The 20169-nt window shown below is 37.3% G+C and overlaps 1 protein-coding gene across 1 annotated transcript in view; it reads left to right on the forward strand.

Moving 5' to 3' along the window:
* The window catches only part of LOC149744374 (dystrophin-like), a 96638-nt gene that overhangs the window by 51079 nt on the left and 25390 nt on the right, over nt 1-20169 (forward strand). Inside the window, exon 2 of the mRNA XM_089904940.1 lies at nt 3073-3305. Coding sequence (XP_089761066.1) covers nt 3073-3305 — 233 coding nt within the window. The remainder of the gene's footprint in view (nt 1-3072; nt 3306-20169) is intronic.

A 20169-nucleotide genomic window follows, 5' to 3' on the forward strand; every position in this document is an offset into this window, starting at 1 on the left:
CTAGGGTTACACAGCTTAAAAATGGCAGAGCAAGGGTTTAAGTCCATCAGTCTAGCCTTAGATAGTCTGTTTTATACTCTGCTTCTTGATCCAGTGTTGTTTCCTGCTTTTCCCCCCTTGATAGAAAAGTAGGGAACATAAGAATTCATTGGTTCTATTTTCTCCCTTTAATATTTGACTTTCCATTGCCTTCTCCAAGCAGTGGCTCATTATTTTCTTGCTCTTAAAATAGCTAAAATCACCTAAACAGCAAGAGCCTTGGCATGTTCTGTGTTCTAGGCTTCGAGAAACTGTCTTTAGGTGTTCTCTTTTAGCACTCGCCTTGGATAGAAGGCCTCTAATTTTACTGAAAATCTTGCTGTGCATAGACGTTTTTTGTTTCATTCATTTATTCAGAGGTCATCAGTTGAGCATCTTCTAGATTCTAGAACCTGTGGGAGGTGCAGAAGATAAAGCAGTGAGCAAAATGGAAAGTTTCTCCTCCCTTCCCCATTGGTAGAAAGATGTTTTCAGGTGTTGAGGACTGGAGGAGACAAGACCAGCCATGTCCTGACTGACCGGTCCATAAATCAGATCCTTTGCCCATGACCAGGGCACAGATGGCAGCATTGCTCTACCTCTCAACTCTCCTCTGAATCTGTTTCAGCTGTCTTTCTACTTGGTGATACTTTTTCCTCATTGGAGAATTTTGTGATTTATCATCCCAATATTAACTGTACTTTTTAGTCACCTTAAAACGTTCTGTTTTTCGATCTCTGGTCCTAGCCTTTCTTTTCAATAGACTTTTCCCTCCGCCCCCCCCCCCAATGTGTTTTCCAGAAAACAGTTGAAGTCTGATGATTCTCTGCATTCTCGTCCTTCACTGTAGAGAAATTTAAGATGATGTGATCATTTCCACTTCATTAAACACTTCTTTGTTGGTCAGAAGCAAGTCTAGAGAAAAAAATCGCATTCCTTCTTTCTTTTGAGGGTGAATTTTTCAATAAGTCAAGTTAAAAAAAAAAACCTTGTCTGACACCTCCCAGAACCTTGAAGTCCTCCTAAAATACTATATGTTGCCTGAGTATCTGTTATGTATTTTCAGAACAATTTGTCCATATTTCCTAGTCAGCTAGACATTCCACAGTTAGCTCCTACAGTGATATTTTAATTTAGCTCTCTTTTCATCCACACCCATGCATTCTCTCCAGGGATTCAGCTCCTCTCTTGGAATCCCTTTTAAGATTGCTAGATCCTATTGGCTCCCATGCTTTCTCCTACTAGACTGTTGGATCACAGATGCTATTTCTGCTTCAAATTATGTTTCATTCTTTCTAGAAAAAAGCCTCAGAGTAGTGAGATAGCTTTGGGAAACTATTTCTTCTCTGTCTCCTCAGTATCATTGTCCTTCAGTCATTACTTCTTGGCATTAGTTTTTTATTCCATCTGACACCTCACTTTTTTTCTTTCTACCTTGTTCAAGATTATTTCTTCCATCTGTAGGAACCTCTTGTTCTCCCCAAGAAGCTTGAGAGACAAGAGACTTTCCTCCATTTCTTTCATCATCTTCTCTAACAAAAAGACAACCCTAGAAAGGCAGAAAGTAATATAACCATGAAAAGTAATTTATGGCCACCTCAGAATGGAATGCCAGTATGGCACATTTTCTTCATGTTTCTAGAACAGTTCTCTTGTCATCCATGCCTCTCAGGCTTCCCGTTGAGATGCTGTGTTTTGCAGCTTTCCCTCAAAGCTTCCCTTCTGAACTATATAGGCCACTCTTTCTCTACTACCAGTCTCCTGAATATATTAGGCTCCAGAGGCCATTGGCTATAAACTAGACCTGACATTTCTTGCCCTTGTTCATGCACCTTCGATAATCCAGCTGTTGGTATTTCGTATCAATTCACACCAGCAAATTCAGCCCCCTTCAGTACATATAGGGCCACACAAGACCTTTGACTGAGTTTTCCCCAAATACTTTACGTATTTCGACCCCTTATCTCTAACTTCTTACCATATTTGTTATCACTGTGCTTCTTATTTATCAGATATTTATAAAAACAGTAATACCTAACAGTATTACCTACTAGTGTCCGGAACTATGCTAATATTTTCCTGTTATTTTTCTGGTATTGTTCTGTGTACATTTCTTGTATTAGTCATTGAATCTGTACAACTGCCCCTTTGACATTTATCCTGTCATTATCCCTCCTTGCTGAAGAGAAAACTTGAAATTTAGAGAGGTTTAGTAACTTAACCAAGGTCACAGAGTTCCTAAGACAGAGAAGGATTCTCTCCCAGGTGTTTTCACTCCAGAACTTCAGATCTTAACTGTTACCATGTGCTACCTTACACTACAGTGTTCATCACTATTCATATTAATTTAATATTTCTTAATAACCTTGAAACAGTGTTTCACTATCCAAGCGGAAAAACTTTCCTAGCTCTGATTTTCCAAAAATAATGTAGCTTGGGTTTTCTTCGCTGCTAGCCACTTTATTACCAGTCTGAAAGAAAAGGAATAAATATATAAGCTGCTCCCAGTATAAAATACAGAGCAAAGACAAGAACATTTCATTGGCTTTGATTTCCCTAGAGTCCACCTCCAAACTAATTTACTTCCTATTCAAGGAAATCATAAGTTCGAATTAAGATCTTATCCAATCTTTACTTTTTTCTTCCCCTTGAATGAAAAAAATAAGTAAAACTTATTCACCTGGCAAAGCCTGAATACTTTATATTTTTCTTTACCGATTCCACAACCTGTATAATTGTTATTGAGAAGGACTTTTTAAATTAAATCAGTTGCTCAGCCATGATGATAATCAAAATCATTTTGAAAGATTGTTAAATATGTATTAATGAAAAGTTGGAAACTTTGAATTTTTCTATCGTGGTACTATATAAAGTATCCACATTAGGATACTTTATAAATTGTACTTATAATTTTAAAATTATATTTATAATGTCATAAATAATACTTTGGCTCAAATTGTTACACCTAAATTAGTTTTATTATTATTGAAATTGGCTTCTTGTGTTTCTAATTTTTCTTTTTTTCTTTTTTCCTTTTTGAAAAAAAAAATTTAGCTCCTAGTCAGACTGTTACGCTGGTGACACAACCTGTGGTTACCAAGGAAACTGCCGTCTCCAAACTAGAAATGCCATCTTCCTTGCTGTTGGAGGTACCTGCTCTGGCAGATTTCAACCGGGTTTGGACAGAACTTACCGACTGGCTGTCTCTGCTTGATCGTGTTATAAAATCACAGAGGGTGATGGTGGGTGATCTTGAAGACATCAACGAGATGATCATCAAGCAGAAGGTATGGGGGAGAAAAGAGAAGGGCTGGTAGAGGTTTATCTTTAAAGTGAAGATTTTCCACAAGTCATTTCCGACCAGTTTTTAGGTAGCTTTTCTCTGTGAGCCAACACACTAGTCTCTCTACTCTGTTCAGTCTTAAGTATGATCAAGGAAACAAATGAATGCAGTTGTCTAAAATAACCATAAATTACAAAGGAATAACACAAGTAAAAAAGCTTAGCCCTTACAGTATAGTTGGCTTAATTAAATTCACTAAACATCTGGTATTTTTAAAACCTATTTTATATCAAATAAATAGCTCATTTGAGCTGTCTACATTGGAAGTGTTTGTTTTGGCACTCTGCAGCCATAATATACTACAGAATCAAATATAATAATCTGGGAATTGGTTGTTCACTCTGCTGAGTTGTCCATGCCAATTCTCCTCCTCCAATGATAAGGATAATTGAAAACAAGCTACAAATAAAAAAAGAGAAAAGTAACAAAACATAATATATTTTTAAATACTTTAGATCTTAATATTCGTATTTATTTAATGCCATACTCAAGTAAACATGTTTTTAATACAACGATTGCATTTCTCAGCCTCATTGGAATCCATTCTGCAAAATTATGACATCAGTGAGAAACATCAGAATACATTGACATAAATACGGTTTACTTAGCTAAAACAAATATACTATATATCTTTTCTATTTCTGAATGAATAAGAAAAGTAGATTTGAAAGGTTTATATGCTATAGTTTTTTCACTTGTAAATGATGTTCAAGTCTTTTCTAAAGAAGTAATAAATTGTACTGAAGTTGTTTAGAAATACTTTTTGAAAAAACAGGGACTAGGGCAGACAGATTTCTTTTTAAAATGAACTTCAGCAATTCAGTAGGAATGAAAATAATTTAATAGTAAACAACCTGCATTTAAAGTGTCTTGATCTTAGACTCAGAGGACGTGAATTCAGTGGTCTTTTTTTTTTTTTTGGGGTACGCGGGCCTCTCACTGTTGTGGCCTCTCCCGTTGCGGAGCTCAGGCTCCGGACACGCAGGCTCAGCGGCCATGGCTCACGGGCCCAGCCGCTCCGCGACATGTGGGATCTTCCTGGACCGGGGCACCAACCCGTGTCCCCTGCGTCGGCAGGCAGACTCTCAACCACTGCGCCACCAGGGAAGCCCCAGTTGTCTTTTTTTGTCATTTGCAAATGGCATGATTGTGGTCAAATCATGCTCTGGATCTTGGTTTCCTCTTCTAGGTACAAGGCACAAAGGATTCACATATACCATATAGTGTTGGAGATGTGTGAATATAAAGATATGTAAATGTATAGTTTGTTTTACTACTGCTTTATAACAAGTATTAGTAGCCAAATTTTTCCAAAAAAGCAACTGAAGCTCATAGATGTCACACTCCTAATAAGTAGCAGAGCAAATATTCAAATCCAAGCCTGTTTGGTGCCTAAGCCTGTGTTCTTACTACGTATACTGCCTGCCAGTATTAACTGTAAATGTGGCTACCATTTGGTGATATATGTGTATTTGAAAATATAGTGTGTGTCAGACACAAAGCTAAGCATTTTACAATTGCAGTGTGCTAATACATAAAGAAACAAGAGGTACATTCTTTCACAATATCGTATTGAGCTATTCCAGTACTTCCGGGACTATTCCTAACCAGAGGAGACAGTATGTTATGATGTTCAAAGCATGGGCTTTGAAATTAGATTGTATGGGTTTAAAGTTTGGCTCCTCTACTATAGCTGTGTGACCTTGGGTAAGTTATTCAACCTCCCTGAACCTGAGGTCATCTATCTATACAATGTGGATAATGATACTATCTTCCTTATAGGTGGTCATGAGGATTAAATTAGGTAGTACATGAAAATGCTTCCCACCTTGCCTTGATTACTGCAAGTATTCAACTAATGTCAGTAATTAATATTAGGTGCTAAGCAAACTATGTAAGTCTGCCTATTCATGGTATTTGTGTTGTGCAAACTGTATGTCGTATAATAATATTACACGACAATAAGAGCTCATTTCCACACCTGGACCCCATTCTGCTAATGACATTATGGCCTCCTGTAAAAGACACTAGATACTAGAGTGGGAAACATAATTCACACTCCTTTGTAAAACGTTTGATGCCTCTTCAAAGTGATAGTCTTTCACTACAGGTCCAAAAGTAATTCAGAGGAGAAGTTCAAGTGCCATGTCTAGGGTCACAGAAAGCCAGTACAGTTGTCAGTCACACAAGGGATTGGTTCTGGAATCCGCCATGGATAACAAAATCTGCAGACACTCAAGTCCCATAGTTGGCCCTCCATATCCGTGGATTCTGCACTGTGGATTCTGCATCTGCAGATACGGGGGGCTGATTGTATTTTTATTGAAAAAAAAAATCCCCGTATAATTGGACTTGCATAGTTCAAACCTGTGTTATTCAAGGGTCAACTGTATTATAAATGTTCACACACACACATACACACACACACACACACACATATACACCTGTAATCTCTCTTCTCTTGCTAAATAGTGGGGATGATTTTCCTGCTTCTTCCCCTTACATTAAAAAAAATTATAAAGATATTGTCAATTCCTGCCTTGTATAGCTACAGTCACTAAATGGTCAGTAAAATGACCCTAAATAAACATTAAACAAATGTGTGTGTGTGGAGGGTTATAAAAAAGAGAGGTGAGTTTGGGGAAGTATTGATTGTAATATCAGGGAAGAAATATTTCCTCTATGTAGAGTTTTAAATAAAGCAATTCTAATTTTACTGTTTGAGGTGTGAGAAATGATGCAGTGTTCCACCTGTGCTTTATAAACTGTAAAACACTATCAATGTCTATTTACTCATATATCCTTTTAGTAAGTTTTTATTGAGCGACTACTAAGTGCCTGAGAAATACAGAGTTAGACAAGATAGGAATGCACAGATTAAAGAAGATGATGGGAATAAAAAGCAATAATAGCACTGTGATAGAAATAAATTTCAGGATAATACCTAGCACATATTTAGCGTTAATGATGCTAGTCACTGATCTAAATAATTTGTGTGTATCACTTAATGCTTACAACAACACTGTGAGATTTTTACTAAAGCACAGTGAGTGCTTGTGTAAGTAATGTTGTAAGTAACTTGCTCAACGTCAAGTAGTAAAAAGATAGCAATGAGATTTGAACCTAAGCAGTCTGGTTCCAGAATCCCCACCCTAAGATGCCGTAGTTTTCCACTTCCCTGGGAATCCTTGGGCGATGCTCTAGGGACTTACTTCATGGAGAGGGCATCTAACTAAGCCAAGGAGGAGAAGAGATGTCAGGAAAAGCTTCTTGAAGAAGATAAAACCTAAGCCAAGCATTAAAGAACAACTTGGAATTAACCGGGTAGATAAAATGACAAAGGTGATCCTGGCAGAAGGAACTGTGCTTTTCACTGAAGTAAACAGCGCAGTATGTGATAGAAATTGTGATTCCATCTGGCTGAAACTAAGGGGATGAGGAAGAAGTTTATGAGGTTGCATAGAGAAGGGTAGGACTAAAAAATGGGGACCCTTCCTTGCCAGACTAAGGAGGGTTTTTAAAAAAAATTATAATTGACATACAATATTATAATAGTTTCAGGTGTATAACCTAGTGATTTGATATTTTTATCTGTTACAAATTTGTATGATTTAATGCATTAATCCGTTATAAAATAAGCCACCATACAGAACTATTACAATACAGACTAAGGAGTTTTGATTATGGCCTGCAGCTGGTAACAATCTTGAAAGGATTTTAAACAGAGAAGTAAAATCATCAAATGTAGTGTAGTTGCATATTAGGTAGGTTTCTCTCCATGCAAGCAAGGGAAAGTACCCTCTGATTAAATCAGGCAGAAAGTAAACACTGTAATTAGCTTGAAGGCAATGGAAAAAGACCTAGAAAAAGAAAACGGACCTGAGTATGCCTGGGCATTTAGTTAGCGGGTACTACTCGAGTCTCTCTGTGATCCTCTCTTGCTTTATACTGTGTAACTGTTCAAAATTTAAAGTCCTGGGAGGGGTCCAGTTGACCATGCTTGGGTCACACCCCCATCTCTTAGCTAGAGGAGAGTGGAGAACACTGATTTAAAACGCTTTCCTTCCGAAGCTCCTTACACTGGGGGAGAGGTCATTTCCTCACCCCTCCTCCCAATGTAAGCAATATGTTTATCTGTTTTAACTTTGCAATATGGAGACCTGAAATAAAACTATTTATGCCCCAGTACTCTAAATATAAGTTTGTTTGACACCTGCACATACAGTAGTTGGTTCTCAAAAAAATGTAGATTGTGAGGGAGCTTCAAGATGGCAGAAGAGTAAGACGCGGAGATCACCTTCCTCCCCACAGATACACCAGAGATACATCTACACGTGGAACAACTCCTACAGAGCACCTACTGAACGCTGGCAGAACACCTCAGACCTCCCAGAAAGCAAGAAACTCCCCACGTACCCGGGTAGGGCAAAAGAAAAACGAAAAAACACAGACAAAAGAATAGGGACGGGACCTGCACCAGTGGGAGGGAGCTGTGAAGGAGGAAAGGTGTCCACACACTAGGAAGCCCCTTCACGCGCGGAGACTGCGGGCGGCGGAGGGGGGAGCTTCGGAGCCGCGGAGGAGAGCACAGCAACAGGGGTGCGGAGGACAAAACGTAGAGATTCCCGCACAGAGGATCGGTGCCGACCGGCACTCACCAGCCCGAGAGGCTTGTCTGCTCACCCGCCGGGGCGGGCGGGGCTGGGAGCTGAGGCTCGGGCTTCGGAGCTTAGATCCCAGGGAGAGGACTGGGGTTGGCTGCGTGAACACAGCCTGAAGGGGTTAGTGCACCACGGCTAGCCAGGAGGGAGTCCGGGAAAATGTCTGGACCTGCCTAAGAGTCAAGAGACTTTTTCTTGCCTCTTTGTTTCCTGGTGCGAGGAGATGGGATTAAGAGCGCAGCTTAAAGGAGCTCCGGAGACTGGCTCGAGCCGCGGCTATCAGCGCGGACCACAGAGACGGGCATGGGATGCTAAGGCCGCTGCTGCCGCCACCAAGAAGCCTGTGTGCGAGCACAGGTCACTATCCACACCCCTCTTCCGGGGAGCCTGTGCGGCCCGCCACTGCCAGCGTCCCGGCATCCAGGGACAACTTCCCCGGGAGAACAGAACGCACGTCGCGCCTCAGGCTGGTGCAACGTCACGCCGGCCTCTACAGCCGCAGGCTCGCGCCGCATCCCTACCCCACCCTCCCCCTGGCCTGAGTGAGCCAGAGCCCCCGAATCACGGGCTCCTTTAACCCCGTCCTGTCTGAGTGAAGAAAAGCCGCCCTCAGGAGACTTACACGCACAGGCGGAGCCGAATCCAAAGCTGAACCCCGGGAGCTGTGAGAACAAAGAAGACAAAGGGAAATCTCTCCCAGCAGCCTCAGGAGCAGCGGGATTAAGTCTCCACAGCCAACTTGATGTACCCTGCATCTGTGGAGTGCCTGAATAGACAACGAATCAAACCAAATTCAGGAGGTGGACTTCGGGAGCAACGATATATATGGTTTTTTTCCCTTTTTCTTTTTTTATGAGTGTGTATGTGTATGCTTCTGTGTGAGATTTTGTCTGTATAGCTTTGCTTTTACCATTTGTGCTAGGGTTCTGTCTGTCCGGTTTTTTGTTGTTGTTGTTTGGGGTTTTTTTAAAGTATAGTTTGAGCATTTGTTATCATTAGTTGATTTGTTTTTTAGTTTGGTTGCTCTCTTCTTTCTTTTTAATTTTTTTTATTACTTAAAATGTTTTTAAATTATTTTTTATTTTAATAACTTTATTTTATTTTACTTTATTTTATTTTATTTTATCTTCTTCTTTCTCTCTTTCTTTATTTTCTCCCTTTTATTCTGAGCTGCGTGGGTGAGAGGCTCTTGGTGCTCCAGCCAGGCATCAGGGCTGTGCCTCTGGAGTGGGAGAGCCAAGTTCAGGACACTGGTCAACAAGAGACCTCCCAGCTCCACGTAATATCAGACGGCGAAAATCTCCCAGAGATGTCCATCTCAACACCTACACCCAGCTCCACTCAATGACCAACAAGCTACAGTGCTGGCCACCCCATGCCAAACAACTAGCAAGAGAGGAACGCAACCCCATCCATTAGCAGAGAGGCTGCCTAAAATCATAATAAGGCCACAGACACCCCCAAACACACCACCAGACGTGGACCTGCCCACCAGAAAGACAAGATCCAGCCTCATCCACCAGAACACAGCCACTAGTCCCCTCCACCAGGAAGCCTACACAACCCACTGAACCAACCTTAGCCACTGGGGACAGACACCAAAAACAACAGGAACTACGAACCTGCAGCCTGTAAAAAGGAAACCCCAAACACAGTAAGTTAAGCAAAATGAGAAGACAGAGAAACACACAGCAGATGAAGGAGCAAGGCAAAAATCCACCAGACCTAACAAATGAAGAGGAAATAGGCAGTCAACCTGAAAAAGAATTCAGAATAATGATAGTAAAGATGATCCAAAATCTTGGAAATAGAATGGAGAAAATACAAGAAACGTCTAACAAGAAACTAGAAGAACTAAAGGGCAAAAAAACAGTGATGAACATCACAGTAAATGAAATTAAAAATTCTCTAGAAGGAATCAATAGCAGAATAACTGAGGCAGAAGAACGTATAAGTGACCTGGAAGATAAAATAGTGGAAATAACGATGGTAGAGCAGAAGAAAGAAAAAACAATGAAAAGAATTGAGGACAGTCTCAGAGACCTCTGGGACAACATTAAAAGCACCAACATTCGAATTATAGGGGTCCCAGAAGAAGAAGAGAAAAAGAAAGGGACTTAGAAAATATTTGAAGACATTTTAGTTGAAAACTTCCCTAATATGGGAAAGGAAATAGTTAATCAAGTCCAGGAAGCGCAGAGTCCCATACAGGATAAATCCAAGGAGAAACACGCCAAGACACATGTTAACCAAACTGTCAAAAATTAAATACAAAGAAAACATATTAAAAGCAGCAAGGGAAAAACAACAAATAACACAGAAGGGAATCCCCATAGGGTTAACAGCTGATCTTTCAGCAGAAACTCTGCAAGCCAGAAGGGACTGGCAGGACATATTTAAAGCGATGAAGGAGAAAAACCTACAACCAAGATTACTCTACCCAGCAAGGATCTCATTCAGATTTGATGGAGAAATTAAAAGCTTTACAGACAAGCAAAAGCTAAGAGAATTCGGCACCACCAAACCAGTTTTACAAAAAATGCTATAGGAACTTCTCTAGGGAGGGAGGGAGGGAGACGCAAGAGAGAAGAGATATGGGGACATAAGTATATGTTTAAGTGATCCATTTTGTTATAAAGCAGAAACTAACACCATTGTAAAGCAATTATACTCCAATAAAGATGTTTACAAATAAATAAATAATAAATGATATCATGGAGATAAGTAATAAAAAGAGGATGCATTTATAGTGCGACAAAATGTTATTCTTCGTTAATAATTAATAATTATTTTTCTCATTTCATAATATTGTTCTAATCAATTTTGCTCCAAATATTGCAATAATGTCTCAATCTTGAGTATATTGTTAAATATATTAGAGCTTTATATTTACACAGATTTCTCAATAAAAAATTACAATATAAAAAAATGTAAATTGCTTTATGCATAATGTGAATGAAATGTGATAAAGAAGATTCATTTTTAACAGAGATTAGAGCTGGGGGATTGTAATTGTAGCTGCAGAGCATCAGAAATTAGAGATGATGTAATAAAATGTCTTATGACTCTGGGAAAACTTAGTTTCAAATTTATTAACTTCAGATCAAACTTTAGACATGCAGTGATTGAAATATAGTCCCCAGAAAGGGAATAAGGACACGGCCTGTGAATAAGTTAGCTTTTCATAGTTGTAGATCTTGAATTGAAAAGTCACGCATTTGATACTAAGTTTCTGTTCTCCTTTAGCATAAGTTGTTTAATTAAATTCTTATTTTAGAAAACAGGGGGCTGCTACCATTTAGAAATGAAAATAACTTTTACTAAGTGAATTACATTAAGCAAAAAATAGAAGTTAAAATTACAACTGTAATTTTTAAAAGATTGTTAAATGTAGCCATTTAAAAAATTAAGCAACTCGACTGCTTAATTTTAGAGTAAAAAGTATACCACTATATTGTAGAGGAATAGAGATGTGTGTGAAATATGCAAATTAAGCCTTTAAAAGTAAAACATACATGAAGCTCTAAGTTTATTTTCTAAAATTGTGAATTTATAGCAGAGGATGACTTGTAATTTATAGTTTAGTGTCAGAGAAATCTGATAAAAAAAATGCTTTTCCTATTTCATCACAAGTTTAAGTAAAATAGCTCTGAAATAAAATTGTTGTGACAGTTATTCACAGTTTTCTTTTACTGACACAATCTATCCAATGAAGGAGAAAATATGTCTAGAGTTTTTCTCTGAAAATTATGATTAAATATGACCCTTAGAGAAAGGAAAGAAGGAGAGACAGAGGAAGGAGAAGAGGGAAGGAAAGGAAGAAGAGGAGGGAAGGAAGGAGGGAAGAATAGGAAAAATGGAAGGAGGGATGGAAGGTGAGAAGGAGAGAGAGAGGTTGGGGGTAGAGGGTTGTGGCTGGCAGATGTGGGGACAGGTTGTGGCAATGGATAACTGTAATGTTATCAATAGGTAGGATTTAGGTGGCCATTTGATACTGTTGTTTTTTCTACTACTGGTCTCTGGTTGCCTGTGCTAAACGAATTATAGTCTTCTTTCAAGTCATCTTGGCCAGGTGTTCAGGGTAATTCACCACTAAATCTGAGCCACAGGCACTTGCATTGAATCAAGAATCGGCAAAGAGTTTTAGCCTCTAATAAGACCTCTCCAGATTGGGGTTGAGACAAATTGGCCAATCTGGACAAGATGATAATAGCATTGTTCAAGATTCACTTTTAGCTGCACATTACACTGCTACCTGGGAGATTTCATTATCCAGAGATTGAACAAGCAGTCTTAGTGGGCACAGTGTGTATTTAAATGGGAAATAATTACTTGGATGTGCTTAATTTTTTTATTGTTAGGGTCAAAGTCTTTAATAAAAGTCCTATGATTATTTTTTAAACTCTTGGCTATATCTACACAAAGAGCAATTGAATGGCTCCAGAATCATTCTGATTATAACTTTTGTTGAATAAATTCAGCCACAATCTGATGACGAAAGAACTTGTCTAGCGTGGACTTAGAAGGATTAGTGGAACAATGTGGGGGGGAAATGGCACTGATTGTGTAAACTAAAAACAAAACAGGATGTTTCTTGGTATTATTCTATTGCCATGAGCATAGCAGAAAAGTGGGTGTTACAAATAGTTTTTCCCTCATTCAATCAATGAGAAAGGTTACAGACAATATAGTAACATGGTCTACGGTCACTTAGTGAATGTAGATGCCCTAACGTAAATACAGACCTCGCGGGAAATAGATGTTTCTTCTTTTTCTTTTTCTGTGAGCCCCACCACGCCCCTTCTTAAACATCTCCTCATTTCTCCACCAAAGTTATAACAGAACAAACTCAAACTAAACAGTTTATTTCCATTGGTATCCAAGGGATTTCACAAGTTAGATGACAGTCATCTTAGTGTGCGGAGATTGATGATTCTGTTTTTCTCTTTTCTCAAACAACCATTCCGCCCTGATCATCTCATCTGTTCATTGCTGCACGACCTTGTTTAAGAAGCACCTTACCAGAGTTTGCTGTCTTTCCATATATGGAAGGTGTATGTTGCATTCTACAAAGAATAATGTTGTACTCTGTTTGCCTGAAGAGATTTGCAAATTTGTACTGCAGTTATCTTCTGACAAATGTACATGTCCCCTGTAGAAAGCTCATAACTCTGGATCACTGTTCTACATGCGTGCAATTTTCTTTCCTTACCTAACGAGAGCCACATTCGCTGTTATCTTCACTGAAGTTTGTTAAAATGTGTCAGTGTCAGTAATATGATTTATACTGTCATAGATCATGACAAAATGAACTCCCATAAATACAAAGCTCATAGTGTTACAAACACAAACAATTCCCATTTTCAAAATATTATAATAACCTTTTTACGGAAAATGGTATCATACACATTTTTTGCTTAAAGATAAACATAAGGTTTACCAAACCACATATCCCAGTGTCTGAACGGAAATGCATATCTTACTACATTTCAGTTCAGTTCACTGTAAAATTTTGTCAAAACCTTATCAGGTAAAACTGAACCATAATATTTACATGAATTCTGATAAAAGCCAGTATATTGTGTTTTCAATGAAATACCAGTGGGATTCTGATAAGGAAGTTTATGTGTGTTATTATTTTTTTTATTTTTTTAGTTATTATTTTTTTTTTTTTAGTTATTATTTTTAAATAGTGAATTATATTTATAAATGTCCTTGCTTGGGTTTAGATAGAGATTGCTTTACATGAAATGGCTTTTTTCCCCATAAAAATACCTAAAATTTTTTCCATAAAAATACCTAAAATCTGGGATCTTCTTTCTTCTATAAGAAAGCAGTATAATTCAGTGTCTTTTAATCTTTTTTGAAAGCTGCATAATGTTATTATACCCTAAATATTATTGCCTGCTTTGGGAGCTTTTATCATTTGGGGTCCTTGATGTCTATAATTGAAGTTACAGTGTGTTATAAAGTAGGTTCTTATTACTCTGAATCTTAGGGTAATGTTAGATAATGTTAATGTCAGGTACATGGTTCTTTGTTCATTTATTCCTTAATTGAACCAATAGTCTTTGAAAACCCATGTTACAAAGAACATTAGGAACTGACTTTGGAAAGAGATAGTGGAATAAGAGTTTGGATTTAAATTTGATTTCCTGTGTATGTCAGCGAATAATTGAGAAAGGGATAAACCATTGATCACACATCACTATTAGTAAGTGTTTTTGTTCATTTATCCACAGTTTTCTGTATATGATTACTTGGGTTACAGTGATAAATTTATATATGTATACATGGTACTAAAATACCTATAATGTGGTAGATATTTTTAATAGTCTACTAATATTTTCTTTCCTCCATCAAATGCCTACTTTGGAGACCCCTGAATTACAATGTCATGCAGATTCATTAGAAATATAATGACTACCTTTTAATGGCTTTTGATATAAGACTGTTTTCATTCATCTGTTACTGAACACATGCTGGTGAAAGACATCAATGTTATCTGCTTTCGGGGATTAAAAATAAGAATAGTTTAGGCTCCAATTTTATAGTGTATCTTCTGTGAAGGAAGCGTAAAAAGCAGGGTGATAATTGCCACAAGAGAAAAAAATGCTACGGTGTTTTCAATCATATACATATTAGAATGAATGAATCATTTATTTTCTTCCTCTTAATATGTGCCTCCCTCCCTGATATAGAAGACAGTTAAACTAGACTTCTCTTTCCAGATGTCTTGTTAATTTTTATTGAATAACCTAGGGGTGAAAATTTATTTTTGCGTATGTTCTAATGTTTTAAAATTTTATAAACTAAGCTAGTTGGTAAATTTCCAAGGTTATCATAGCTTCACTGTTTTTGAGAGAGAGGCAGTAGCATGTTGGCTGTGTTTTGTGAACTTTTGTCAATTTACTAAAAATAATACCAGAGTTCCTAGAGTGAATTAATCACTAGAGTGATTACTTCTTTACTAGATGTATAAAAATGACTTTAAATATAGTTTTAGTAATTCATAAAACCTTCCAGATTTCCTTATCTTTATATTTTACATTCTGTGTAAACAAGTAGCATCATATTCAAGAGTTACATTTTTCCTATGATTTATTCAAGGAAAATATATCTTCTGTATTATTTATCTCAAGATAATGCTTTGAATTACCTGACATATTCTCCCTTCAGTTATGGAAGCAGGATAAACTTTGTAGTGATAGGCCTTACCCTCCCTCCACAAACTGATTTCATCTCTGTTAAGCTCTAGGATTATTTTGAAACCTTCTAACTAGAAGTAAGAAAAAATAAAAGCATGGAGAAGGGTTGGAGCAAAAGAACATAGATCAATCTCTACTTAAGGAAGTGGAGAGAAGAGAATAATTTACAATTAACTCCTTCATGCTTTTTCCCCATAAAACTGAAAGGACTAGAGTATGGTGAGAGGGAAAATAATCTGTGGTAACTCTGCTGAGGCTAAGCTTTTCTGTCATGTCATATTATATGAAAATTATAAAAAGCTGCCACTTTTAGAACCATGAATGCCCTTTGAGAAATTTGACATAAAAATCAAACTGCCACTTTACCGCACTACCTATGTTCGATTTTATTTTATTTTTTTAGTTATATGATAGGCGTTAGGTACTAAAAGGAGACAGTTATTGGGGGCAGATAATAGCAGTTGGAAAGAATGCGAGCGGGCAAGAAGCTACATATAATGAGATTTTACAATAAAATGGTACTCTAAATCAAAATGAGGATGTATTTTATTTTTAGCATTAGGAAACTTTTTAGATGAGAACTGTGCAACCATTTCAAGGTTCTAATCAAATCCAATTATGAAGTAACCACATCAATGACTTAGGGTTCCTTCACACTCCTTAAAGTTGATTACAATGATTAGAAATGTAGAGTTGACTGGTTTGTCAGAACATTGAAGCCTTTGAGGTCTTGCCCTGCCTTCTCAGTGAAATTTGTTTTGAAAGCTCCAATCTGTATTGGTCTTTTTAATCAGTGATTGACTACAAAATTATTTTGTCCTTTAACTGTATGTTTTCTTGTAAAGCTGCTTCTATTGTCTTGAACCTCTCTGTTTTGTTTTTTTTTTCAAATCCTACCAACCCTTTTTTCACTTTATTTTTTACTTTTTTTTTTTCCGCTGCATTGAGTCTTTGTTGCTGTGCCCGGGCTTTCTCTAGTTGCAGCGAGCAGGGGCTACTCTTTGTTGCGGTGCGTGGGCTTCTCACTGCCGTGGCTTCTCTTGTTGCAGAGCACGGGCTCTAGGCACATGGGCTTCAGTAGTTGTGGCACACGGGCTTCAGTAGTTGTGGCACGCAGGCTCTAGAGCGCAGGCTCAGTAGTTGTGGCGCACGGGCTTAGTTGCTCTGCAGCGTGTGGGATCTTCCCGGACCAGGGCTCGAACCCGTGTCCCCTGCGTTGGCAGGCAGATTCTTAACCACTGCGCCACCAAGGAAGTCCCATGTCTTGAACCTCTCTTATAAACATTTATTGTCATTTGACTTTTTATATTTTTGTATTTTAGCCCTTGAAATGAATTTAAATTCCCTTAAAGACAGGCATACTATTCTGTTTGCTGTAGCAGCTAAGGACATGCTAGGTGTTTTACAAATATTGTTGACTTACTTTATCTTCATGAATGACTAGTTTCACTTAGCATTTGAAATTTAACAATCTGTTATAGAGCTGTTTGCATATTCATGTTTATTTTTTAAATGCAGCATGATTTATGTCTGTTTTTGGTCAGTGATGAATGAAAGACTCCTGGGAATTGAATTTGCCACATCAAGCAAAAACAATTATAATTTTAGACTCTAAGAATTTTAGGAATTAAAGGACCTTTTTTCCCCAGTTAACACAGTTAGGATTGTGTTTGGCTGCATATAGCAAAATCTTCTTAACAGTAGCTTATCCAGACAGGAGTTTATTTTTCTCACAAAGCAAGACCTTCAGAATTATGTATTCCAGGGTAGGTCCAATAGCCACAAAATCATGTATCCCAACTCTTCCTTTAGCCTTCCCCAGCCATCCTCAACATTTGGCTTTCATTCCTTCCTGTGGTCTCAAGATGGCTCCACTGCCACAAAGCACTACGTCTTTGTCTTAAAATGGAAAAGAGGGGGAAACGGGGAGAGTAAATGCATGTGCCCAGGTGTGTCAGCTCCTACTTAAAAAGAAAGCAAAAGCTTTTCTGGCAGCCCCACATAGAAGACGTCTACTTACACCACAGAAATGTGTCACATGACCTCTCCTAGCTTTAAGAGACCCTGGGAGGGTAGAGTATTTTAAATAAGTAGTTGTGTTTCTTTATTTATAATTCAGAATAAAACTGGTGACCTAATCCTAAACCCCTGCTGTTCTGAACAAAATTTGGATTTTTTTTAGTGAAGAAGGAAAGAACAGATATTGGGTAGGCAACTAGTTATGTCTGATAGTATACGCTTAACTAGAGCATATTTCTCTACTTTAGGCTTAAGTAGCTTTTAATTACCTAAAAACGATGTGATTGTTTTCCTGTCTTCTTAGCTCTCTGATTGCAGATGGCATGGTTGTGTGAATGTGAAAGAATAACCCTTGGATGAATGTTTATTAGTAGACATCATTTATTTTACTTGACAATCAGACCGTACAAAGGTCACTGAAAACAATGTAAATTAAGTGGAAAATTAAAATGTATTGTGTTTATATTTCCTCTTCTGTTCTCAAGGAATCACTTCCTAATTAATCACAGGTGTTGTCTATAATTCTCTAAATCTGCAATGTTCAATACAGTAGCCACTAGTCATATGTAGCTATTTAAGTTTCAGTTAATTAAAAATTTTAAATCAGTTCTTTAGTTGCGCTGGCCACATTTCAAATGCTCAATAGCTACATGTGACTAGTGACTACCATATTGGACAGCACAGATACAGAACGTTTCCATCTCTGCAGAAAGTACTATTGGACAGCGCTGTTCTAAATAGCTCTAACACATTAAATTAAATGAAAGAAAAGTTATATTATTCATTTCTATCTTCCTACCTCTGAATATTTTCTAAATTGGAGAAAGAGAAAGCAATCACTTTCATCATAGCTTCAGTAGCCTGTCAAATTCTGAAGCTGTCCATTGGCATCAATATACATAGCATTAGGTCATCAGTTTTCATATTCTGAATAATTAAGACCCAAACACACTCATGGAGTTCAAGGAAAAATGTAAGCAGTTAAAAGATTAACTGTTCTAGCATGGTGATCAAACAGGAAAACAAGTAATAATATAAATTTTTTTTAAAATCAAGTTTTTCCTCCTTGTCTGTGTTGCCCTTTTCATAACATCTTATAACTCCTTTACACGGTCTTCTTGAGCTTTCACTGCAAGCCCCAGTGTTTACTTGGCCACCCGTGTTCGCTTCATTGCAGCGCTATCCCAAGACCCAAGTACATAGATTTTTCCTTCTTCTTTCTCATCACATTCTCCAGCAAGAACAACCACTCTTGCCTTTCACAGTGAATTGAGTTGCTGTAAAAAAAGAGAAAAAAAGGAAGATGACGAGCGTTAAGATTTTGACTAGGAAATACACTATTTTTCCTAAGTGAGAGAATATCTTAACATTTCCCCGGATGTTTTCTGAAACACTAGATCCGTCAGATGTCAATAGATATTTGTCATGAAAAAGTCAAATAAGCTGAGAAATATACGTGGACTTTGCCTATCATGAAGATCCACAGTGTACATCCCCATAAGCAAAGTCACTGAAGAGTCCTGCAGGATTGTTAGCGTCATTTAGGTCAGCATTTCTCAGTCATTTCTCCATAGAAATCATTTGTGTGGAATATCTGGAGGACCACAGTTTAGAGAGTATTAATATATCTTAGTCACATGTGCATGTCTCTGTAAGTCGCTTGATTTCTCTACATGCAATTGTTTTTACCAAATTAACCTTTCAGAAATCTTTCTTCTTGGCACCAAGTCTAAAATGTGGAAAATTGTTGCTAGGATAGCAGTTTTGCCTCTCATTATTATATACCTACCAGGGACCAAGTAGCTAGGCCTTCTCCAGAATGAATATCTGAGGGAAAGAATTTAGCACAGCATTCTATAAAATTAGTGTTGTCTATAAAAATATATTTATACATTATAATAATTATTTATCTTTAAAATATTAATTAGTTATTAAAATCTGCATGAAATTTTACAGAGAAGCACACAATATAGAGCAGCATTTAAAGGCATTAAAATGCCTATATATGTTTTAGCATTTTCCTGTATAAAACCTAAAAGACAAAAAAATCGCACACTTTCCACATTTTGTTTGAAATGGAATGCTTTGTCTCTTCCTTTGCGTGTTCAGTTACAGAGATCTGCAATGGGAATATAAGAAGAACCAATTTCTATTTCTATTTATTCTCACTCATATTTAATACTTCATGTTTTCTAAAATACATAATATATTAGTAAAGTAGTACATGTATAAAATTTTGAACAAATATGGATTGGTATGTGTGGGCCAAAATTTTTTAAATGGTAGGTGTACGCAGTCAAAGTTTGGTGACTACTATTCATCAGTGTGTCAGATGTCACCTGTCGCTGGGCCTATTATTAGGTACCCTTGGTACTTCTGATTGTATTACTAATTGTTCCTTCAAGAGAACCTATCATATGATATGAAAGATCTTATGTAGACTTAGCTAATATAAAGGTCTCTCTCATTTATTTTCTTTAAATTTTCTTTACTAAATAGAAAACTACTTTTTCGATATAAAGCAGAGAGATGGGAATCACAGATGTTCCCCAAGCCTTTGTCTCTTTAAGTATGTTTTTTACAACCGGAAGGCATGCTCTACCTTAGTTCTCTTTTTTCTCGGACCCTTAAAGCTTAGGTTTCAAAGTAAAAGTTAATTTGTTTTAAATTGCTTAGAAATATCCTTTATTTGACCAACTTCCAAATTGCATCATATCTGCTTTTAACCCTTTGTGTTAAACTTCTTATCCAATTTTTTAAGACATAAAAAATGTCATATCTGTTTCTTTAAAAAGGAATATATATTAATTTCCTTACATTGGAAGATTCTTCAGATAATTTAGTGGTTGTAATTTTAAGCATTTTGAAAGGTGGGGGAGGGATATTTTTTGATCATGGTGGTTTTTTTGATCTCCCAGTA

This window comes from Delphinapterus leucas, chromosome X, assembly GCF_059928025.1.
Source record: "Delphinapterus leucas isolate spDelLeu-1000000601 "Yukka" chromosome X, BTC_Dleu_Yukka2, whole genome shotgun sequence".
Taxonomy (NCBI): domain Eukaryota; kingdom Metazoa; phylum Chordata; class Mammalia; order Artiodactyla; family Monodontidae; genus Delphinapterus; species Delphinapterus leucas.